The sequence below is a fragment of the Terrapene carolina genome, unplaced genomic scaffold (genome assembly GCF_002925995.2).
Source record: "Terrapene carolina triunguis isolate 2854851 unplaced genomic scaffold, T_m_triunguis-2.0 Scaffold113, whole genome shotgun sequence".
NCBI classification, from domain to species: domain Eukaryota; kingdom Metazoa; phylum Chordata; order Testudines; family Emydidae; genus Terrapene; species Terrapene triunguis.
In genome coordinates this window covers 28,847,295-28,867,248 of record NW_020664464.1, presented here as the reverse complement: position 1 = coordinate 28,867,248, position 19,954 = coordinate 28,847,295, and the positions used below count along the sequence as shown (strand labels likewise).

At 40.1% G+C, this 19,954-nt stretch overlaps 1 protein-coding gene across 1 annotated transcript in view; it reads left to right on the top strand.

Moving 5' to 3' along the window:
• The window catches only part of MEGF10 (multiple EGF like domains 10), a 149,765-nt gene that overhangs the window by 48,375 nt on the left and 81,436 nt on the right, over positions 1-19,954 (top strand). The window contains exons 3-5 of the mRNA XM_024193361.2: positions 1,315-1,416; positions 2,982-3,082; positions 13,598-13,690. Coding sequence (XP_024049129.1) covers positions 1,315-1,416; positions 2,982-3,082; positions 13,598-13,690 — 296 coding nt within the window. The remainder of the gene's footprint in view (positions 1-1,314; positions 1,417-2,981; positions 3,083-13,597; positions 13,691-19,954) is intronic.

The following is a 19,954-nucleotide window of genomic DNA, read 5'->3' as shown; positions in this document are numbered from 1 at the left end:
TGTATCTTTAATAAACTCACATGAAAATATTAAGGAAAAAAATAAATGTAGAGTCAAAGTTAAATTGTATGCACTGATATGCTTCTGTTAGGATGGTGATTATTTTATTTTATTTATGTAGTACCAAATTAAGGCCTTAGGACCCAATCCTCCAAATGATTGAAGGTCCATAATTTCCACTAAAATCAATCAAAATTGAGAGTGCTCAACACCTCTCAGGAGCTGGCCCTTTTTCTGCAGAGTGGGTGAATGGCCTTCTGGGGCACATAAGGCTCATAATGCCTCATAAACTACTTGCTGCTATGAGCTGACCTGTTCATGGCCCCATGTGCAAAAGAGAAACCCAAATAAACCCTTCCATTTCACTGTTCTTAGTAGTGTAGCTACTCATGTCTAGCACTGTAACAGCAAGATGGGCTGAAGACTGGGATAGCCATCCATCTCCTCCCTCAGAGCCTGTGCCACAGGCCATGAAAATATCTACAGTATTAGAGCTGTAATTGGTGTAATTCCTGCTGTATTATTCCCTCCTGGAGAGGAGAAGGCAGTGAGAAAGGAACCTAGAACTGGTGTTCTTTGTAGAAAGTAACAAATTTGCAATTATTGGTTAGGATGAGGATCTTCCCACACTGATAATCACTGCTGAGGGCGGTATTGGCTTGGGGTTGGATGTGTTCCACTTTCCTGGAAGTACTTGCAGTGCCTATTCCATAGTTCAGTGTAGTGAGGCAGGGCGCTCATCCTTCTTTTTCCTCCCTGTTCCAAAATACCATCATGACAAGAGAACCTTCCATTCAGTGAATCCTGCCCTTTTTTAGCTGTGTTCCATTTTGGAGTTGTCATCCCTGATGGTTAGGCACCCAGGGAAGAACTTGCCACTCCATTTTACATTTACTTCTGGTAAAACAGTAGAGAAAGCATTGAGTGTGCTAAGTGCTTCCTTGATGCCATTTCCTAAATTTTCATACATAGTAGTTGGAGTTTGACAGTCACAGACTATACCCTTAGGAAGGGGACAGTCTTAGTTGATAGTGTAATGTGTAGAGCTGTTTCTTAGGGAGGCTCAAGGAACTTCTCTTCTGCAGGTCTGCATCTGTGAAGGCAAACTTGGATGGAAAAGGACTGTCAAGTTCATAGTCTTATATTGTTAAATACTGATATAGATGTTTCTAGGGGTTATTGGCTCTCTCGCAAAGACCTGTGTGTAGTCATGAATTCTAGCTACAGCTAATCTACTGGGATTGATCTTTCTTTGTAAAAAGATTAATACTATGAGCATATACTTGCTCAGTAATCTGTTTTCTTTCTCTTCAGTTATTCAGTTACAGTTCAAGAATCATATCCACATCCTTTTGATCAAATTTACTACACCAGCTGTACTGACATACTGAACTGGTTTAAATGCACACGACACAGGTAATTTATAATTATCAATATTTTCAAATTGTTCATTTGTTGTAGTAATGTATGAAAGGTATATATTTAGTGTGTTAAAAACTGTCTGTTGTGTACAACATACATCAACAATAGTGAATAAACTGTCTAGCAGTTACAGTTGAGCTCATCTGGAAAATGTTTGTCTAAATCAGTCAATAGTATATGTGTTTATAGCATTTGTCCCTGTCAAGATCATAGGGTCTATCAACCCATCATAAATGGGTATGTATCTAATACGTGGTGACCAGGTTAAAAAAGATTTGTATGATATACCAAAAAATGATACCCCTCAGCTCCTATAAGGAGTAACTGGAGGGAGGTGTAAAATGAGGCATATGACTTGCTGCCCTCTTTGGAGAAAGGGAACATTGCCTTCAGGGGAAAAAAAGGCTTGTTCAAGGAAATCCCTTTCTTATGCATAGTAACAAAATAAGGAAGGAATGAGTGACTCAAAACTGGCCTCGGCAGCTGTAAAGTATTCTTTCTCTTCTGCCCAATCTGATACACCCATTAGTTATGGTGGTGTTGGGTAACTACTCCTTGAGCATACCACATAAGATAGTTTAATATTGACAATACGAAATACAAGTGATACAGAGTTCATGGAGATGTTGTACTGACAACATGTGTCTTCTATGTTGCCATTTAGATGTGTGCTGTTCATTGTTCAGTGTTCATATTAGGTCAGGTTTTGTGAGGGTATGAGTATTGTTTCCTTAAATCTGTAGTCAGAAGCCAGACAGGAGAGAGCTTGGGAAGGTTCTAGGCTGGAACTCTACAGTGAAGAGAGAAAGTGTAGAGAGAGAGGCTGTAGGGATAAAGCTATATTCCTTATTCTAATAAAGTTGCTTGTTTAGTGTTAGGAAAAAAAAGCAACTCTTTCTGTGATTCTTTACCATTGTCACATTGACACAATTTGTGTTTCTTTTGTTGTGTTAGTGCTTCTGTTCACATGGGGCGTGATCCTGCAAGGTGCTGAATGCCTCACGCCTGTGAAATTCTGTGTGCCCTCATGTTCCACAAAAGTTAGCACTTTTCAGGATCTGAGCCCATAGAGCTGTGCTCTCTTCCTCTTAACCCTGCAGTATGGCTCTGGCTCTGAGACCCTGAGTAAACCTTTTGCAGGGTAATTTCCAGAACTATTGCCTTTGGAAGTTGGAACCTATAATGATCTTATAGGCTGGCCAATTTGTGTTGTGTAGTTCCTTAATTTTATTCTAGAAAATGTTACATTCGAAAGCTCTATTTCCAGAAATGTCAAAATCTAAGATGGCGACACCTATTGGCTTAAATGTAAGCTAATAATCAGAATGCTTAATCTTTTTTACTGGCCCCTGAAAAATAAGGTTTATGATGGTAATACTGGCAAATTTCCAGAATGGAACATTGATATTGTTAAATTTATCAACCAATAAAGCCAAATCTTTGTTTTTGTTTCTCTTGTATTATGTATCAACCCAAGATATTCCTAAATATGCTAAATTAAACATTGTTTTATTTCAAAGCTATTATAATAAATTTAACATCCATTTATTTTTCATTAGAATCAGTTACCGTACTGCCTACAGGCATGGAGAAAAAACAATGTACAGACGGAAATCTCAGTGCTGTCCTGGATTTTATGAAAGCAGGGAAATGTGTGTCCGTAAGTTCAACTTTGTATTGCTTTGAAATTCCATGTGTTTATCAAAATGCTGGGTCTTTGGAGGTAGACTTGTGGAACTTGAATTACCAGGGGCTCAATTATCCCATCAGTTGTGCACATGCAACTCTCTTTGAAGTCAGTTGGTGTTGTGCATATGCAGATGACAGGATAATTGGACCTCAGATGTATAAGTAGATACATTTGACATGATTTTCACTAATGATCAGCTGGCATGTTGCACCTCATACAGTACAAGTGTCTGTGTCCTTTCCAACACAATACATAAATACTTAATACTAGACCAGTGTTTTTCAAACTGAGGGTCGCGACCCAGTACTGGGTCGCAGAATGTAAGGCACTGGGTTGCGGCGGCTCTGGTCAGTACCGCTGACCGGGCCATTAAAAATCCCCTGGGCGGTGCTGCCCAGCTAAGGCAGGCTAGTCCTACCTGTTCTGACATCACGCTGCGCCCTGGAAGCGGCCAGCAGCAGTTCTGGCTCTTAGGTGGGGGGGCCATGGGGCTCTGCGTGCTGCCCCCGCCCTAAACACCGGCTCACCGACCAAAGGGAGCTGGGATGGGGGCGGTACCTGCGGATGAGAGCCATGCAGAGCTGCTCGTGCACCTCTACCTAGGAGCCGGACCTGCTGCTGGCTGTTTCCGGGAGTTTTTCACAATTCTTACAGCATCTTATCTTCCATTGCTGTCCTGCTTTCAGGAGGAGCTTGGCACCTCACTATTTATTGCCCTAAAGTAGTAACAATTACAACATATGTTATTTCATGGCTGGCTTTTGAAGGGTTATAGTCCTGGGTGAAACTTCTTCCCTTGGTAACATTTAGATTCTCAGGAGCATACTCTTTGTCCACTGTTGCCACCAGGAAATGGGATTTTGGAAATGGAAATGAGAGAAAGCATCAGTACTGTGTATGGTTCAGTTTTCCTGGCACAGAATACTGTGCTATTTGATTAGGGATATAGCACATGAACACTCGCTAGTTCTATAATTGATTCTTACTTGGCAAATTACTATTGATTTTTACTACTAGGACCTTTGTTATTCAAATATAAAAATAACTTTCTATCTAACAACTATCTATCTATCTATCCTATATGAGCAATATTTTCCATAGGATTGTCAGTCTGAAATCAACAAGATGAAATTCCATAAAGACAAGTGCAAATTACTACACTTAAGAAGGAAAAATCAAATGCACAACTACAAAATGGGGAATAACTGGCTAGGCAGTAGTGCTGCTGAAAAGGCCCTGGGGATTATAATGGTTCACAAACTGTATGAGCCAACAATATGAAGCAGTTGTGAAAAATGTCATTCTGGGATATATTAACAGGAGTGTCAGATGAAAGAAACGGGAGGTATTTGTTCTGCTGTACTCAGCACTGGTGAGGCCTCAGCTGGAGTACAGTGTTCAGTTTTGGGTGCCCCACTTTAAGAAAGATGTGGACAAATTGGAGAGCATCCAGAGGAGAGCAACAAAAATGATAAAAGGTTTAGAAAACCTGACCTATAAGGAAAGCTTAAAAAAAACTGGGCATGTTTAATCTAGGGAAAGAAGGCTGAGGGAGAGCCTGATAATAGTCTTCAAATATGTTAAGGACTGTTCTAAGGAGTATGGTGATGAAATTTTCTCCATGTCTATTGAAGGTAGGTCAAGAAGTAATCCGGGGGGGCATGGATCAGCATTCACGTCACACTCCCCATCAGTACCCCGCCTGGGCAGTCTAATGATCCAACCAGCTGACCAAATTTGGTGATGAATCCTGGTCATGTGTCACCTGAGGCACTTTGCGCATGTACTAACAAGAAGTAATCAACTTAATCTGCAGCAATGGAGATTTAGGTTGGATATTAGGGGAAAATTCCTAACTGTAAGATAGTTAACCACTGAAATACGTTAATGTTGTGGGATGTGGCTTCCCTGTAGCACCCCCCCCCCTTGCTGGCCAAGTGTGGCACTGCCTCAGTTTCCATTCCTGAGATGGATCTCCTCAGCTCTCTACACACAGGTCGGTGCTGGAGATGTGGCTTAGGTCCCTTTCAGCCCTACATTTCTCTGATTCTGTGACCTGCTTTGAACACCATGTTCCATAAAATGCCATGCTTCTTAAAATTAGATTCCAAACCCATTGCCAGGGATGTATTTGGAAAAATCTGCGCAGCAAATATCTGTAGCCATTCTGACTGTCAAATTGACATACTTATTGAGTTTATGAAGGAAAACTTGCTAAATTCTTAGATTATTCTATGACGCCATTGTCATCTGAATGAAATAGTGCCAACTTTTTGTTTCGGAAAGTATGGATAATGCCCTTGCAAGTGAGACAACCCGATCAGCAAAACTTAGGTGACCTAGCATAAACCACTGTTTACTCAATATGTTCTTTTTGGCTACCACAGCCAAAACATATTTCAATTTTTTAGAGGGAAACCAGAATCCATTGCTGTGGAGTGCAGGTTCATCCCTGGAAACATACCTGTAAAGCACTGTGAAAAAGCCTTTGTCAGCATCCTTTGCTAGTGGTGTATTTAATTTGCCCACAAATTAGACCCTTATACTTTCAGAAATAAAAACAGTTTTTACTTTAGACAGAGAATGAGAGAAGACCCCACACATGACAGATGCCAATCATATTTCCTGATGCATAATTAGATGGCATTCACTGTGTTCTTTAAGATCAAATCACTCATTATCACTGCAGCAGTAGGACTAACTCAAAGTTATACATTCTGTCAAGCAGGGTGGGAATGGAGATTATCTGAGTAAAGATATATTTTTGTTCTAGTTTAAAGGAGATGTGAAATCTAAATAACTCCCGCCAAAAATTAGGGGGGAGAGAAAGAATCAATCCATTCATTTAAATGAGACCACTTGCAGAATAAGTAAGGGTGCCAGAACTGGACCTTTAATTGTACTCTGGCTAAAGTACCAGTGGGCTAAAATACCAGAGGCCACTCACCTCTATTACTTCTGTGGAGATGAGCTTCATTTTGGATGTCCAGTACCGCAGGTAACAAGAAAACATAAAATCATCACTGATAAAGTTTGCAGATGACAAAAGAACAGGGGGAGTGGTCACTGATCTGGATTGCTTGGTATGCTGGGCACAAGCAAACAATGTGCATTTTAATACAGCTAAATGTAAATGTATACATCTAGGAACAAGAATGTAGGCCATACCTATAGGATGGGGGGCTCTATCCTGAGAAGCAGTGACTCTGAAAAAGATTTGGGAATCAAGGTGGATAATGAGCTGAACACAAGCTCCTAGTGCGACACTATGGCCAAAGGGGCTAATGCAATCTTTGGATGCATAAACAGGGGAATCTTGAGTAGAGAGGTTATTTTACTTCTGTAATTGACACTGATGCGACCACTGCTGGAATACTATGTCCAGGTCTGGTGTCCACAATTCAGGAAGGATGTTGCTAAATTGAAGAGGGTTGAGAGAAGTGCCACAAGAATGATTAAAGGATTAGAAAACATGGCTTATAGTGATAGACAAAGAGGTCAATCTGTTTAGCCTAACAAAGAGACGGCTCGGGGTGTCTGAATAGAGTCTATAAATACCTGTTTTTAAGAAAGGGGAAAAAAATGTGATCCGCGTAACTACAGGCCTGTTAGTTTGACATCTGTAGTATGCAAGATCTTGGAAAAAAATTTGAAAGAGAAAGTAGTTAAGGATATTGAGGTCAATGGTAATTGGGTAATTGGATGTCTGGTGGGTGAGTCTTGCCCACATGCTCAGGGTTTAGCTGATCACCATATTTGGGGTTGGGAAGGAATTTTCCTCCAGGGCAGATTGGCAGAGGCCCTGGGGGTTTTTTGCCTTCCTCTGCAGCGTGGGGCACGGGTCACTTGCTGGAGGATTCTCTGCACCTTGAAGTCTTTAAAGCATGATTTGAGGACTTCAATAGCTCAGACATAGGTTAAGGGTTTGATACAGGAGTGGGTGGGTGAGATTCTGTGGCCTGCGTTGTGCAGGAGGTCAGACTAGAAGACGATCATAATGGTCCCTTCTGACCTTAACGCCTATGATTCTATGAATAAGTATTTGATAATGGGCACTTCAGTCCAGCAGAGAAAAATATAACATGATCCAATGTCTGGAAGTTGAAGCTAGATAAATTTAGGCTGGAAATAAGAAGTAAATTTTTTAACAGTGAGAATAATTAATTATCAGAACGATTTACTATGGGTTGTGGTGGATTCTCCATCACTGGCAATTTTTACATCAAGATTGGATATTTTTGTAAAAGATATGCTCTAGCCTAGGAATTATTTTGTGGACATTCTGTGGACTATGGTATAAAGGAGGTCAGACTGGATGATCACAGTAGTCCCTTCTGGCCTTCATATCTGTGAATCTATGAAAAACTGATTGCAGTTGAGCCCCACAGAAGTTCAGAAGAGCTTTCCACCATCTCTCTGCAGACCTGCCTCCTTCCTTTTCTCCTCACAGGGACTTCGGAGTCTTTTCCCCCAGTGACTACAGTAACTTCCAGGGAGCTGTCTGTGCAGGGGATAGCGGATTCTGGGGATCAGAATTCTGTTTGCCTCCACTCCCACCAACACCACGTGCTTTTGGAAGTGGCTTAGGGAGGTTGTAAAGGATGAGCCCTTCCTCCTCCTCACTTCTTTTGCCTTAGAAGGGTCATTCTCAGTTGCAGTGTCCTTTCTGGGCTGATGGCTCCATTTGGTAGTTATCTGGTACTGTATCTCCTTGCTCCTGTCAGTTGTGGGTCAGCAAGGAGAACCTGCTTCCCCATTTCTCCCCATGCTGCGACATTCCTCCCAACATCATTCCCCAGTGATCCCATTGTCATACACAGCAACGGAGGGCAGGTTCATGAACTCTGCCTGTGAAAGAGGGAATGGGGATGGGGACTTAGGATTTGTTCTGTGGCCATGACAGGGACACATGCAATATCCACTAACTGCTCTTTGGGCACAGAGTCTGGCCCAGAGGTAAAACTGGGCTATAGCTTGGATCAATGCCTGTAGGGCAGCGGAGTCATGATTTAGCCATTCAACTTCAAATGTAGTTTTGCCAAGTATGGTTTGGGGATTTGGCCCTTTATAAATATATTTCTCTCTGGAGTTTTGCGAATAACCAATTTTTCAGTTCAGTGTCAGAACCAAAACATTGAAGAAAAGAAGAAGTGCTTGTGGTTGTGGTTGTTTTGGGTTGACCCAAAATTAACATTTTTTCAAAAGTTTCAGCAAACTGTAAAAGTAAAAAAAAAAATCATTTCAGGATGAACAATGCATTTTATTTGACCTGAAATGAAACATTTTGTTTTCAAGGGCTTTTTTACCTATAATTTTTAAAAAATGAAGTAAAATTCAAAATGAGAAGTCATTTTCAATTGAAAAATCTAAATGTTTCATTTCAAATATGTCAAAAACATACTTCGACTTTTTCAAAATTTTATTTATTTATTTATTTTCCAGCTGAAATAATTTGGCAGATTCACAGTTCAGTATATCCAAATCTGCAGTTTTCGTTGAAAAAAAAATTTAATCTGAAAATTTTCACCTAGCCCTATTCCTGAGCAATATAGGTTTAATTCATTTCAAAGTATTTGACAACGTTCTTCAAAAAATTGTGCATTCCTTGTATTAAAGATCAAACCCTCTTTCTCATTTCAAGATTTACTGTAGTGAATTCTTCAGCATCTTCTTTTGACATCAGATAATTCTATGAACAGCTGTTTAAACACAGTCCACAATGGCTTATGATTAAGAAATTTCATATCACTTTCTTAGTTACTGTGCGGATTCATAAAATGCCATTCAGAAATTTTGATTCACCTGATTATGTTTCACAGCTGACAGGCCTGGTGCACAAGTAAAGGTGTAAGGTTAATAAGTTCCAACACTCAAGTGTAATACTTTAAGTAGATGGTGGAATTGAAGAGAAGTCTAAATTTGCACCACAGGTGGTGTACTGTAGCACATTAATGTAAAAAGAGGTTTCTGGATTGCGATCTTCTCTCTAAATGTCATACTGTCTGTACCCCCGTGATAACAGACAAGTATCAATTAGAGGCCTTGTACTGGTGGTAGGACTAATGTGGTTAGTGTATGAAAATCGCAAGTTGATCTGAAACTATTATATGCACTAAACATGGTTTAATTCCCTTGGTATGATCTCCCCTCACCATGATACGATCCTGTGATATGTCTGAAAATGTGTGTGTAGAGTTTGCCACCACCAGTTGCAATAGTATAATAATAAAAATGGCTATGTTCTATGCAGATAACACTTTTTACATTTTAATATGCAGTACTGAGCTTACTCAGCAATGTGTTCTCATTTGAAAAATACTCTCATTTTTTCGTATAAATGGTTGTTTTGGCATTGGTTGATTTGGCAGTGCTGAATGTGCTTTCTGCATGCTGCTTACTACTGTCAATGACTGCTTGGTGCTATTTGAACCAGACAGACTCAATGTTAAGTTACACCAGTCCTTGTACATCAACATGTTAGCATCAGGTCTGAAAGTTCTTTAGTGGGCCATAACGCAAACAGGACCTCTTTCCTTGATGCCATGCCTTGTTCAGCTTTTTCACTAGTCCAAGTCATATCCCACCCACAGCCCAGTGCAAGTCTTCTTACATCTTTTCTGACACATTTCACACATCCACAGATAATATGCCCCTATTTGCACTTCCTTCCACTGGAGCAGATGCTGTTGCTCTGTTTGGTGCCAGCTCTGAATTTACCTTAGAGTTTTAAAATGCCAGAACTTGATGATGTGGTATTTTTTGCCTCACACAACATATGTTAAGGATGCTGGCATGAGTTCAGATGCTGTGAGTCCAACAGTAACCACAGAAGATTTATGGGAAACAAATAATTATTTTTATGACTGTAAGCAGTTATGGATATATTAGTGTCCTGAGCATGGAAAGAAAAATTTCTTGAATTAGATATATTTTTGGATTTAAGAAGCTTAACTAAGAAATGTTTCATGTCCCTCCTTTCTCTTCTTTCTTAGGCACACATAGGATGTGATCCTGCCTTTCTTATATTACTTAAATATTCCTCAACTTTAGTATAACCTCTTGAAAGTAAAGAATTACATGTGGATCTTCTTTTGTGTAGAATTTTGTAAATATGGTATTTTCATTTGATGTTTTAAATTATCTTTATTATTGCTTCCAAAATATTTTAATAATCATGTTATATAATATCCTTTATATCAATGAACTTCATCCTGCATTCCTTGTGCATAAGGAATGGCCAGAAGAGTCAGCAGGAGTTTTGGATGTGAAAAATTAGTTTAAAGCCTATTCGAATTTCTTTCAAAATGGCAGTTGATCCAATGCCACCTCCCTGCTGTCTCTACTCATAGTGTAGGCAGTATGGTAGTCCTCAGCTGGTGGAATGGACTAAGGTTGCTTTTATTCTATACTACACTAGGAGCAGTGCTGGCTCTAGATTCAAGGAGCCACAACCGGCTTCTTTGTGCCCCTCTGCTGTACCCATCAGGCATTGGGCACAACTGAGAATCTGGGCCAGAGTCTTTCACCTTTAGGTCACCCAAATCAGTTCTGGACTGTAATCTATGTGAAATGAGGCGGTGGTTTTAATTCAGTTCCTGATGGGTGTGTGTCCACTTACACCATCAAAGAGGGCTCATAATGGCATCCTTGTTAACAGCTTTAGTGGAGTTGCCAAAGAACTAATGGAGAGGGAAACTGAACTATGCTCACTGTTTGGGGAGGTCCTTTGAGATCCAGGACACATTGGTAGCTGTGTGGTGAAGCCTGAACTGCTATTGCACATGCTGTAGCTTCTCTATAGATAGATAAAGGACTTCAATCTGCAGGATTGGCAACCTGGCATATTTCACCAGCACTAAATTCACTTTATTTTTAAAATAACAGTTACTTTTCATGGGGGTTGTGAATCTCTAGCTTTATAAGTTTAAAACAGTCTAGTAAGTAGACTTCTCTGCAGTTACTGATAAAGGTATTACAGAGGTATTAAGTTATAAAGATATTATATAAGTATTCTGATTTAGGCTTGTATTAACACATATAAACTTTTGCACGTGTTATTTCTATGTATTTCACAGTGTGCATAATGGGATATAATGAAAATGGGGCCAAGGCAGAACTATGTAGCCCCATTGCATAGAAATTTGGGTTTAGTATATGAGTAATCACCTGTTTATCCACACATGCACATAGTTCGGGCTTGCTGCTTTCACTATCACTGTGTAAACCCTATGGTTCATTGGGAAGTTACAGCAGACTTGGCTGAGGAAACACTTGTAGCTATTCTAGTGTGTGAGGCAGCATTAATTTAGGGCAAGAGTCTTCAGTGATGTAGGTAGTGCATATCTAGTTATAAGACTAGTGGAAAAGTATGATGTATCATTTAATTTAATTATTTAGGAAATTAACACAAAAAACCCCAGTGTGATTGCTTTATATTTTCTGTTGGCTGGTGCTTTAAAAATATATTTTCTCAACCTAGATTTCTAATGAAGGTCATTTTAATGCACCTCTGAAAAAGAGCTTACCAGCACAAAGCATCCAGAGAGAAAATTAGAAGCTGTGAAACCATGAAGTTTACAGTCTGGGGCTCAATAAACAAAACCTTTATTGGTTTATGGGGCACATATCTATCAGACTGATCTCTATGGGTTTTCATTTTTTTTTTTTATCACCCAAAGCTTAAAGATGACCACTCTGGCCTCTTATCCTTAATTAGAAAAAAATCAGTGGGAATGTTGAACATATTTTTATTCTTCAGTGCTAATTAACTTATGGGCTGAAGCATTTCCCACCCATTCAACAAAAGTCCAATTCATATGTAGTCTCCTTAAACCTCTTGCAAACACCAGCCGAGCCATTTCTCTTTTCCCTCCCTCAAAGATTCACTTCTCATTGGTATAAATGATCAGGTTTCTGTTGTGGATGTTTCTTTCAAATGGCAGACTTTGGAGATGTTACAGAGAGAATCATCATCCCATGTGTATCTTTTGGAAATTACTGTTTGAATTTGTTGTTGAAAAATTCCCACAATGTATGTATGTGTGTGTGTGTGTATATATATAAAAATTAACTGACCTTCCTGGGGATGTACCTTCAGTGTATGTAGTTTTCTTTATTTGTTTTTCTTTGCTAGAGTGATTTCAAACTCTGAGAGGTGTGGTCGGTCAGTCATTGTCTTAAATATTTATCACCCCTAACTCCTGCAGAGTAGCTGTGATGGGCAATTCTATGAGGCTTCTTTAGTTTCCTGGCCTAAGCATTAGATAATGTTACTGTTAGTTGGGAGGGCAGGACTAATTGACCTGTCTGCCACTGTGACTGGCAGAAGCTCTTCCCCTCAGTCAGTATGGTGATGTCTTTGTCTTGTTTGCAGTTTGGCCTTTTTGTCCAACAAAGATCTGCCTTCACCTCAGTCCCTACTCTAGACATGTCTTCACAACAGCCCCGATTCCCTCCCTATTCCAGTCTTCTCTGTGCTGCTTCCTCTCTGCTCTGGGTTCCCATAGCTTCCTTCTTGCTCTAGGTTTCCCTCCCTGTATCCCATGCTAATGGTATGTAGCTTTTTGTGCCCTTCTAGTGGCTAGACCACTGTTTCTGATTCTTCATCAATAATAATTTACACTGTGCTTTGCATCTTCAAAGAGCTTTGCAAACATTAACATTAATTCATGTTCACTCCATTATGTAGGTAAGCAAGTAACATGTATTTCAATTTTATAGGTGAGGAAATTGAAGCAAAAAGATTGTGTTTTGCCCAAGATGACCTAGTGTAAGTCTTATGCCCAGGATTAGAACACTCTGGCTCCCACTTCTGTGCTCCAAACACTAGAGCACATCTCGCACAAAAGACTCAACATTAGGGCTGGTCAAAATAAAAAGTTTCCCCCCCAAATTTCCAATTTCAAAAAAGGCCCTTGTTTGTTTAAAAAAAAGTTTCAAATGAAAAATTTCAGCCAGCTCTACTCAGCACTGGCAATGATAATTGCAGGAGGAGTCAGCAAGTTTACATTTTGTATTAGTCTAGTGATCATGTTTGTTTCACTGTGCTGCTTCTGAGTCATACAGTCATTCATAAAGATCAATATTAAAGTACTGATGTGTTGTGATGTATTCTGTGTCGTATAGAGAAAATCATGTTTTACTCACTGCTGCAGCAAAAACTGGCATGAGTTTTTCTCCAAAAGTTTAGAGTATCTTCTCATAGCTTATAAGCATGAAATGGTATTTGAGCAGCCTTAATGGAATTTATTTTGAGATTTTGAACTTAGAGAAGAAGTTGTATGGTTATAAAATACATGTTAAGTCTGAAAAATGACTCCCAGGCGAAGCTACCAAACATGAATTTACCAACAATTTTTCTTGTTTTTAAAAGATATTTGAGACAAAAATATAAAACAGCTGGATTGGTGAAAAGGCTATTGTGTGGTGTTTGTTTTTATTTTTGTGCAAGATGTTCTTATTTTTATTGATTTCTCTTTTTGACAGCTCACTGTGCTGATAAATGTGTCCATGGTCGTTGTATTGCTCCAAACACCTGTCAGTGTGAGCCTGGCTGGGGGGGACCCAATTGCTCTAGTGGTAAGTTTACACCTGCCGCTGCCTGTCTTGTGCTGTTTTTACTGTATTGTCCTTCTTTTGGGAAATTATCATAGATCCTGTGCTTGATCTCCTGGTCACTGTTGAAGGAGCTTGCGCTGATTTACCAGAATGTGTCAGAACTCTGTGTGTGGTCTGATTTCTTTCATTTATTCCAAAGCAGTTGCAGCAAGTGCCAATATTAAAAAATGCTAATTAATTTAGCCCCATTCGCAAGCCAGATTGGATAGGGTTTCATTGTGGAGAAGGTAAATATATTTGCCCTGATCAAGGTTCCCTCTAACTTTTGTTTTCTGAGTGCAAAAAGAATGACTGCCTAAGCTCAAGTTTAAACCTGACTAGTCTCTTCCGCTGCCTATTCCCTACCCCTTTTACTCTATCCCCTCCCTCGTCTCATTTACCCCTTCATTCACTCATTTCCATTCCTTCCTCCTCCATTGACTCAGTATCCTTTTTTGTTCATTCCATATCCTACATTCATTATCACCTTCTCTCCATTTGGTTGATTTCTTTTCATTTCACTCTCCCTCACTGTTTTTCACTTACCAGCCACCTCTCTCCAACTTTCCTCTCCCTCACTTTTGCTGTGTGTGTGAATTGCTGTATTATAAAAAATTTAATTAGTGCATTGAAGGCACTGAAAGAACTTGGGACTTCAGTTGTTCTTCATTATAACTAGTTTCACTACATCTGGCCTGCCCCAGATATTCATGAACAACTGTTGTTGAGCCTTATTCATTTTTGCTGACATGGAGAATTGCCAATTACTCTTTCCTGGCCCCTTGAACCAAAGGAGGGATTCACCCAAGACAGGGTGGATTCCAGAAGAGCTCTGCCAGCCACTGCTGCTGAGTGGATACACTATGTTTAGGGCATCTCGGCACCTTAGCCATGCCCCCTCCTCAACAAGCTCCACCCACATTTTGGACAGCACTGCCAGACTATAGGCCTCCAGCTGAAGGGTGGTTGCAATTGCTTTCTCCTTTCACTGCTCTTTTCTTTTCTTGGGAGTCTTTCCTGTGGCCCTGTGACAATCGTTATACAAATAATATTAACAATCCCCAAAAATCATGAATCAAACTCCAAAAGATCATGATATTGACTTAAAAATCATGAAATCTTAAAAATATTAATTTTGGGATTCCTTTTCTTTGCATTTTGTTGTAACCCCTTTGGGGTTTAGAGAGCATGGCCCCTTTAAATCTTTTTCCTAGGGGGGAGGGAGGAGTGAGAAAAAAGGAGGGAAACTCCAGGGGGGCCTCTGAAGCTGAGAGGGAGAGAGAGGGGCAGCCCGGAGAGGCCCTCACAAAGTGAAGCAGCAGAGAACCTGCCTGAAGTCTGGGAAGGACAGGGCTGATCAGGGACACCCCAGGACAGGAGCCAGGAGGACCACTGTGCCAGGGAGGAATCGCCCGAGAAGGACAGGCTGGAGCTGCACCCAGTATCACGGCTGCCCAGAGCTGCATGGGGCTGTGAGTACTGGAGCTTGTGACTCTGCATTGGGAACAAGGAGAGAGGTTGCTAGATAGTGGTCACTCGGTGTGGCTTTGCAGAGAGCGGCAGAAGAGGGCACCGGAGGGGTTTGTTGGGGGAAAGTTCACTGGCGCCGAAGACGACCAGGAGCATCCAAGACTCACCACTGGACTGGAACTTTGCTCAGGACTCCTGAACTCTGTGTGCAGACACATTGCTCAATGTCTGCCCTTCCAGACTGTGCTACCACTGGGCCCGTGGGGCCTTGGTTTGGATGCAACCCTGTTTTACTGCTCCCCATATATTTCCCCTTGTTGTTTTTCTCCTCTCATCCCTCCGTAAATAAATATTTCCCTTTCTTATATCCATTGTACTTTTCCTGTGGGTGTGTGTGTTCACTCTGGGGGGGTTGGAACAGGTGCCCATGGGGTGGAAGGGATTTTTCCTACTGCATTCCTGCGCGCGCCATCTCTTGGCCAGAGCTGCCTGCAGAGCAGCCTCCATCTTGGCCACGAGGGCGCTAAAGTTACATTGTTTTTTGAGCCTTCAGGGTGCACTTGGATCACGTTTTTCTCCACAACTACCACATCAAATATCAAGAGAATTGTGATAAAACCTGTGCCACTGTTACCCTGATCTTTATCTAGCATGCTGAATTTAAAGTTGCACATCTGTAGCTGAATCCTTATGAAATGTGTTCAGTATGAAGTGTGTTCATATATTCATATATATTAGATATAATTTATTTATCTCCATGGATAGCCAATGGGAATTTTAAATTAACACATTGAGGACTCTGTTGATTTGTGTTTGAATAAGTCCTCCCCATCAGCAGACTCTCCAGGATTACTTTCCCTTGACCCAAGCCCCTTCAGTTATAATTTATTTTGAATATATTTGTATCAAATCAACTCTCTTCTGCTGCTACTGCTGCTGCCTCTGCATGTTGCCTCTGACTGCTGGTCATAGTAGCTTCAGCAGTGAAAATACCTCGTGCTGTCTGTACACAAAAGACCTAGTGTGAAAGAGCCTTTGTTATTGTACCTTGAATAGAGTGATCTCATGGGATATTTGTGATGCTCTGTAAAAGTTTTTGCATACCAATACAGCTAAATTTAACTGCTAAAAAATTGTTTCAGATTGCTATTGTTCTTCTAGGGAGGATTAAAGAGGAAGAGGGTATTTTGTTCACATACTGTTGAAGCAATGTTTGGGACATGGGGTTTGGCGTATATCCAGCTTTTTTATGAGATGTTGCTTAAATGAGATGTTGCTTTCATTGGATTGTCTTGCTGAAGATAAGTTTTAATTTGAGCAGTGAAGTTTGTTACTAGATATAGTATGACAGAATTGACAGGTTTCAGAGTAGCAGCCGTGTTAGTCTGTATCCGCAAAAAGAACAGGAGTACTTGTGGCACCTTAGAGACTAACGAATTTATTAGAGCATAAGCTTTCGTGGGCTACAACCCACTTCTTCGGATGCATATAGAAGTGGGTTGTAGCCCACGAAAGCTTATGCTCTAATAAATTTGTTAGTCTCTAAGGTGCCACAAGTACTCCTGTTCTTTATGACAGAATTGTGCAATCTCCTCATCTGTGTTGACAGACAGCGCCTCTTAAAACAGACCCGTAGTGGAAATCAGACCAAATAAATAATAGTTTGTAACACTGGGAAGGCAACTACTAGACCTGATTTTCATCAACATTTGCATAACATAAAAAAACCCAACCTCTTCACCCAATATACTTTCAGCTATATTATCCATGGAGTCCCAAGACTTGCATTTTCTTTAGTTTGAACAAAGGCACAATAAAATTATATATATATCAGATTATTTATTTTTATAAATTTTTGGGGGATTATACGGTGGTGATGATATATGCCTAGATATCTAACTCAGTAAGTAAGACAAGCTAGAGACTCTCCATGAAATCCAAATTTATTTTGCATGGCTGACGCTCTGATTCAGAGGAGATGGGTGGCAGGATAAAATCTTAAAATAGAGAGGGAGACATTTTCCTAGGATTCTGAAATTTGTTGTAAATTATTGTTTGGTAAATCCTGATTTGGTGTTTAATTTATTTGCATGGTCATTCTACTCAAGAATAAAACCTGTTATGTAAATTGTGCAGAAATGAACCTACTCTCCAAAAAATACAATTCCTTATCAAGGAGGGTCAAATACTGCCCTTATGTCGAAGCTGCACATATTGGTATCTGAGGATAGAATTGGACCCATAATGGATCTCTTCACCTGTTCTTCCTCTTCAAACCCTACTTGCATTTTGACTATTATTTATCAATTGTGTAACTGTCTTCTGTTAACAGAACTTTTATTTCAAAAAGTCTTGGGCTGCTGTATTACTGTGACTGTTTGGCTTGCTGGGTGGTAATTGTAGACAAGGACTTCCTGAGTGTTATAATGTTCTCTCTAAAAATGACAACATGATTGCACTGACTCGATTCAGGTATCATGCAGATTACAGCTGTGCAAGCAGCCTCCTCCCATACCCATTACTGCCAATTCACCTCAGTGTGATATGAGCTAATGTCCATTTGGGACTAGCATGGGACTCCAATTCACTTTTGATGCAGATTTGAACTCCACTCTCTCTAGAAATGCAGGAGGAAACCCACCGAAGGAAATTCGTGTATTCTCCCAACCGTATCCTGTGCACTTCTGAGCACCTGGTTCCTCTCCATCCTTCCCACAAAGTGGGGATCTTGGTTCTTCTTCATTCCCTGCAAGAGGGAGGACATGTTCATCAGCTTTTCCCCTCCCTGATTTATTGCACGGATTGCAGGCATAAGATTCTCCCTCCCTAAGCGAGAGATTCTCTTCAGTCTCCCTTGTTCTTGACTCTTGGTCCCTACATGCTGTGACAGACTCATGTGAGAGGCCAGGAACGGAGATGATTCAACTTTATTGAAACACCAATTCCTTAGATTGCTAGTGGGGCAACTGCAAACTTTTTATAAGTAGGTCTGTTCTTGCTGCACATTGTAGTAAGAGTGTGTGTGTGTGTGTGTGTGTGTGTGTGTGTGTGTGTTAAACCTCCCTACATTACTTTAGGTGTCTTGCCAAGGAATTACTCTACTGTGACTCTCAACCCTTGTATTGAGAAAGCTCTTTATTGCATGCCAGTATTTAGTCTATTTTCATAGATAAAATCCTGACGTCCTTAATCAGTAAAAATATCAGTGTTTTTTACCAGTCCCTGAGTAAAATATGAGCAGAGACTTCAGGCCTGCTATGTCTAAGATCTCCTTGATGAATTTGTCACATGTATAGATGTTTTTTCTTGAGACCTTAGATCTTATCTTTTTGGCAAACATATTATGAGGCATTGGGTAATGTATTGCCTGCGGTATAGTTCGGTGCAGAGAGATTAATGAGATGATGATAATATAAATCTGAAAAGAAATGCCACATGGATTAAAAGGGTGCACATTTACAAAACATTTTCATTCCAGTGCAAGAGCTGATATTCATGTGAAGTAAATTATTCTAATAAAGATTTATTGACTGGACACAATAGACAGATCAATGTCATTTGAGTGGACAGAAGACATATTGAACCTATCCCTTGGAGCTAGTGAATCAGTACATCCATTTCACTGTCAGGATCACTTTGAAAAATTGTTCATGAAGCTGCAAGAGTATGAACTGATCAGTTTGCTTTGGTCAGAATGAGGGCAGAATTTAGGAGAGGAGAAGGGTTGATCATGATAGGAAGGAGTGGATTAAACATGAAAATATTTGACAAAAAGAGCCTCTGATTGTCTCTTAGTTAGCTTGATTTTTGTCAACAGTTGTAGTGAAAACTTGAATTACAGTAGTGTAAGTTTTACTGGTTACAGTATTAGAGGAATAAAATAAAATAAATAAAATAAGAGCTCATACATATGCAGTTTTTTTCTTGTAAGAGTAGTTCTGCCACTAGCAGAGATTTCACTTACGGGTGTGGGAACAAACTGTATATCATCAAGTACTGTGAGTTCTGATTCATGTGGGTTAGTGTGCACTGCAAACTCTAATTTTATTTCTGACAAGTAAAACAAATCCCTTATTTGCGAATTCCTCAATAGCAAAAGATAGAAACCACCAAGTGAAGATGTGTTGTGTTCATTTCTATACATCTAGACAGACATGAACACAACACATCTTCACTTGGTGGATTCTACCTTTTGCTATTTTACCTTTTTTCATGATTGGGGGACACAGAGTGATATCCAGATGAAATGATACATAGCATTATAGATCACACGGGTCTCAGTGTGGGACATGTATGTGACTGAGGTATGCATATGCTGTAATATTGATTCCTGATATGTATTAGGAAATTCCTTTTCTTAACATTTTCTCAGACTGAATAGTTCTTAGACCACAAATTGTTCCACTGAAATCAATAGGACAATTCATAAGGAAGCTTTTCCTCAATGAGAATAAGGATGACAGAATCCAGAGGATGATTCATTCATAGAGTGAATTTGGTATCGTTTTAAAATTTATTTTAAGTGCGAGTGACAACTAGTCAAGGAAGGATCTGGTCCTAGGCTTTGGTCTGCACTAAGAATGCTCACTGAATCCCTCCACATCATTCCCATAATCTCATATGCAATATATGCCTTGGAGTGCCAGGGTCTAAGACTCTTGGGCAGTCTGATTGGAGGATTTGCCCTACAGCTGCAGACCAGGGTCCCCTGCAGACCACCAGGAATCCAGGCAGGGTTCTGTGGGAACCCTGCTTGGTTTCACTGAAAGTTTTTCG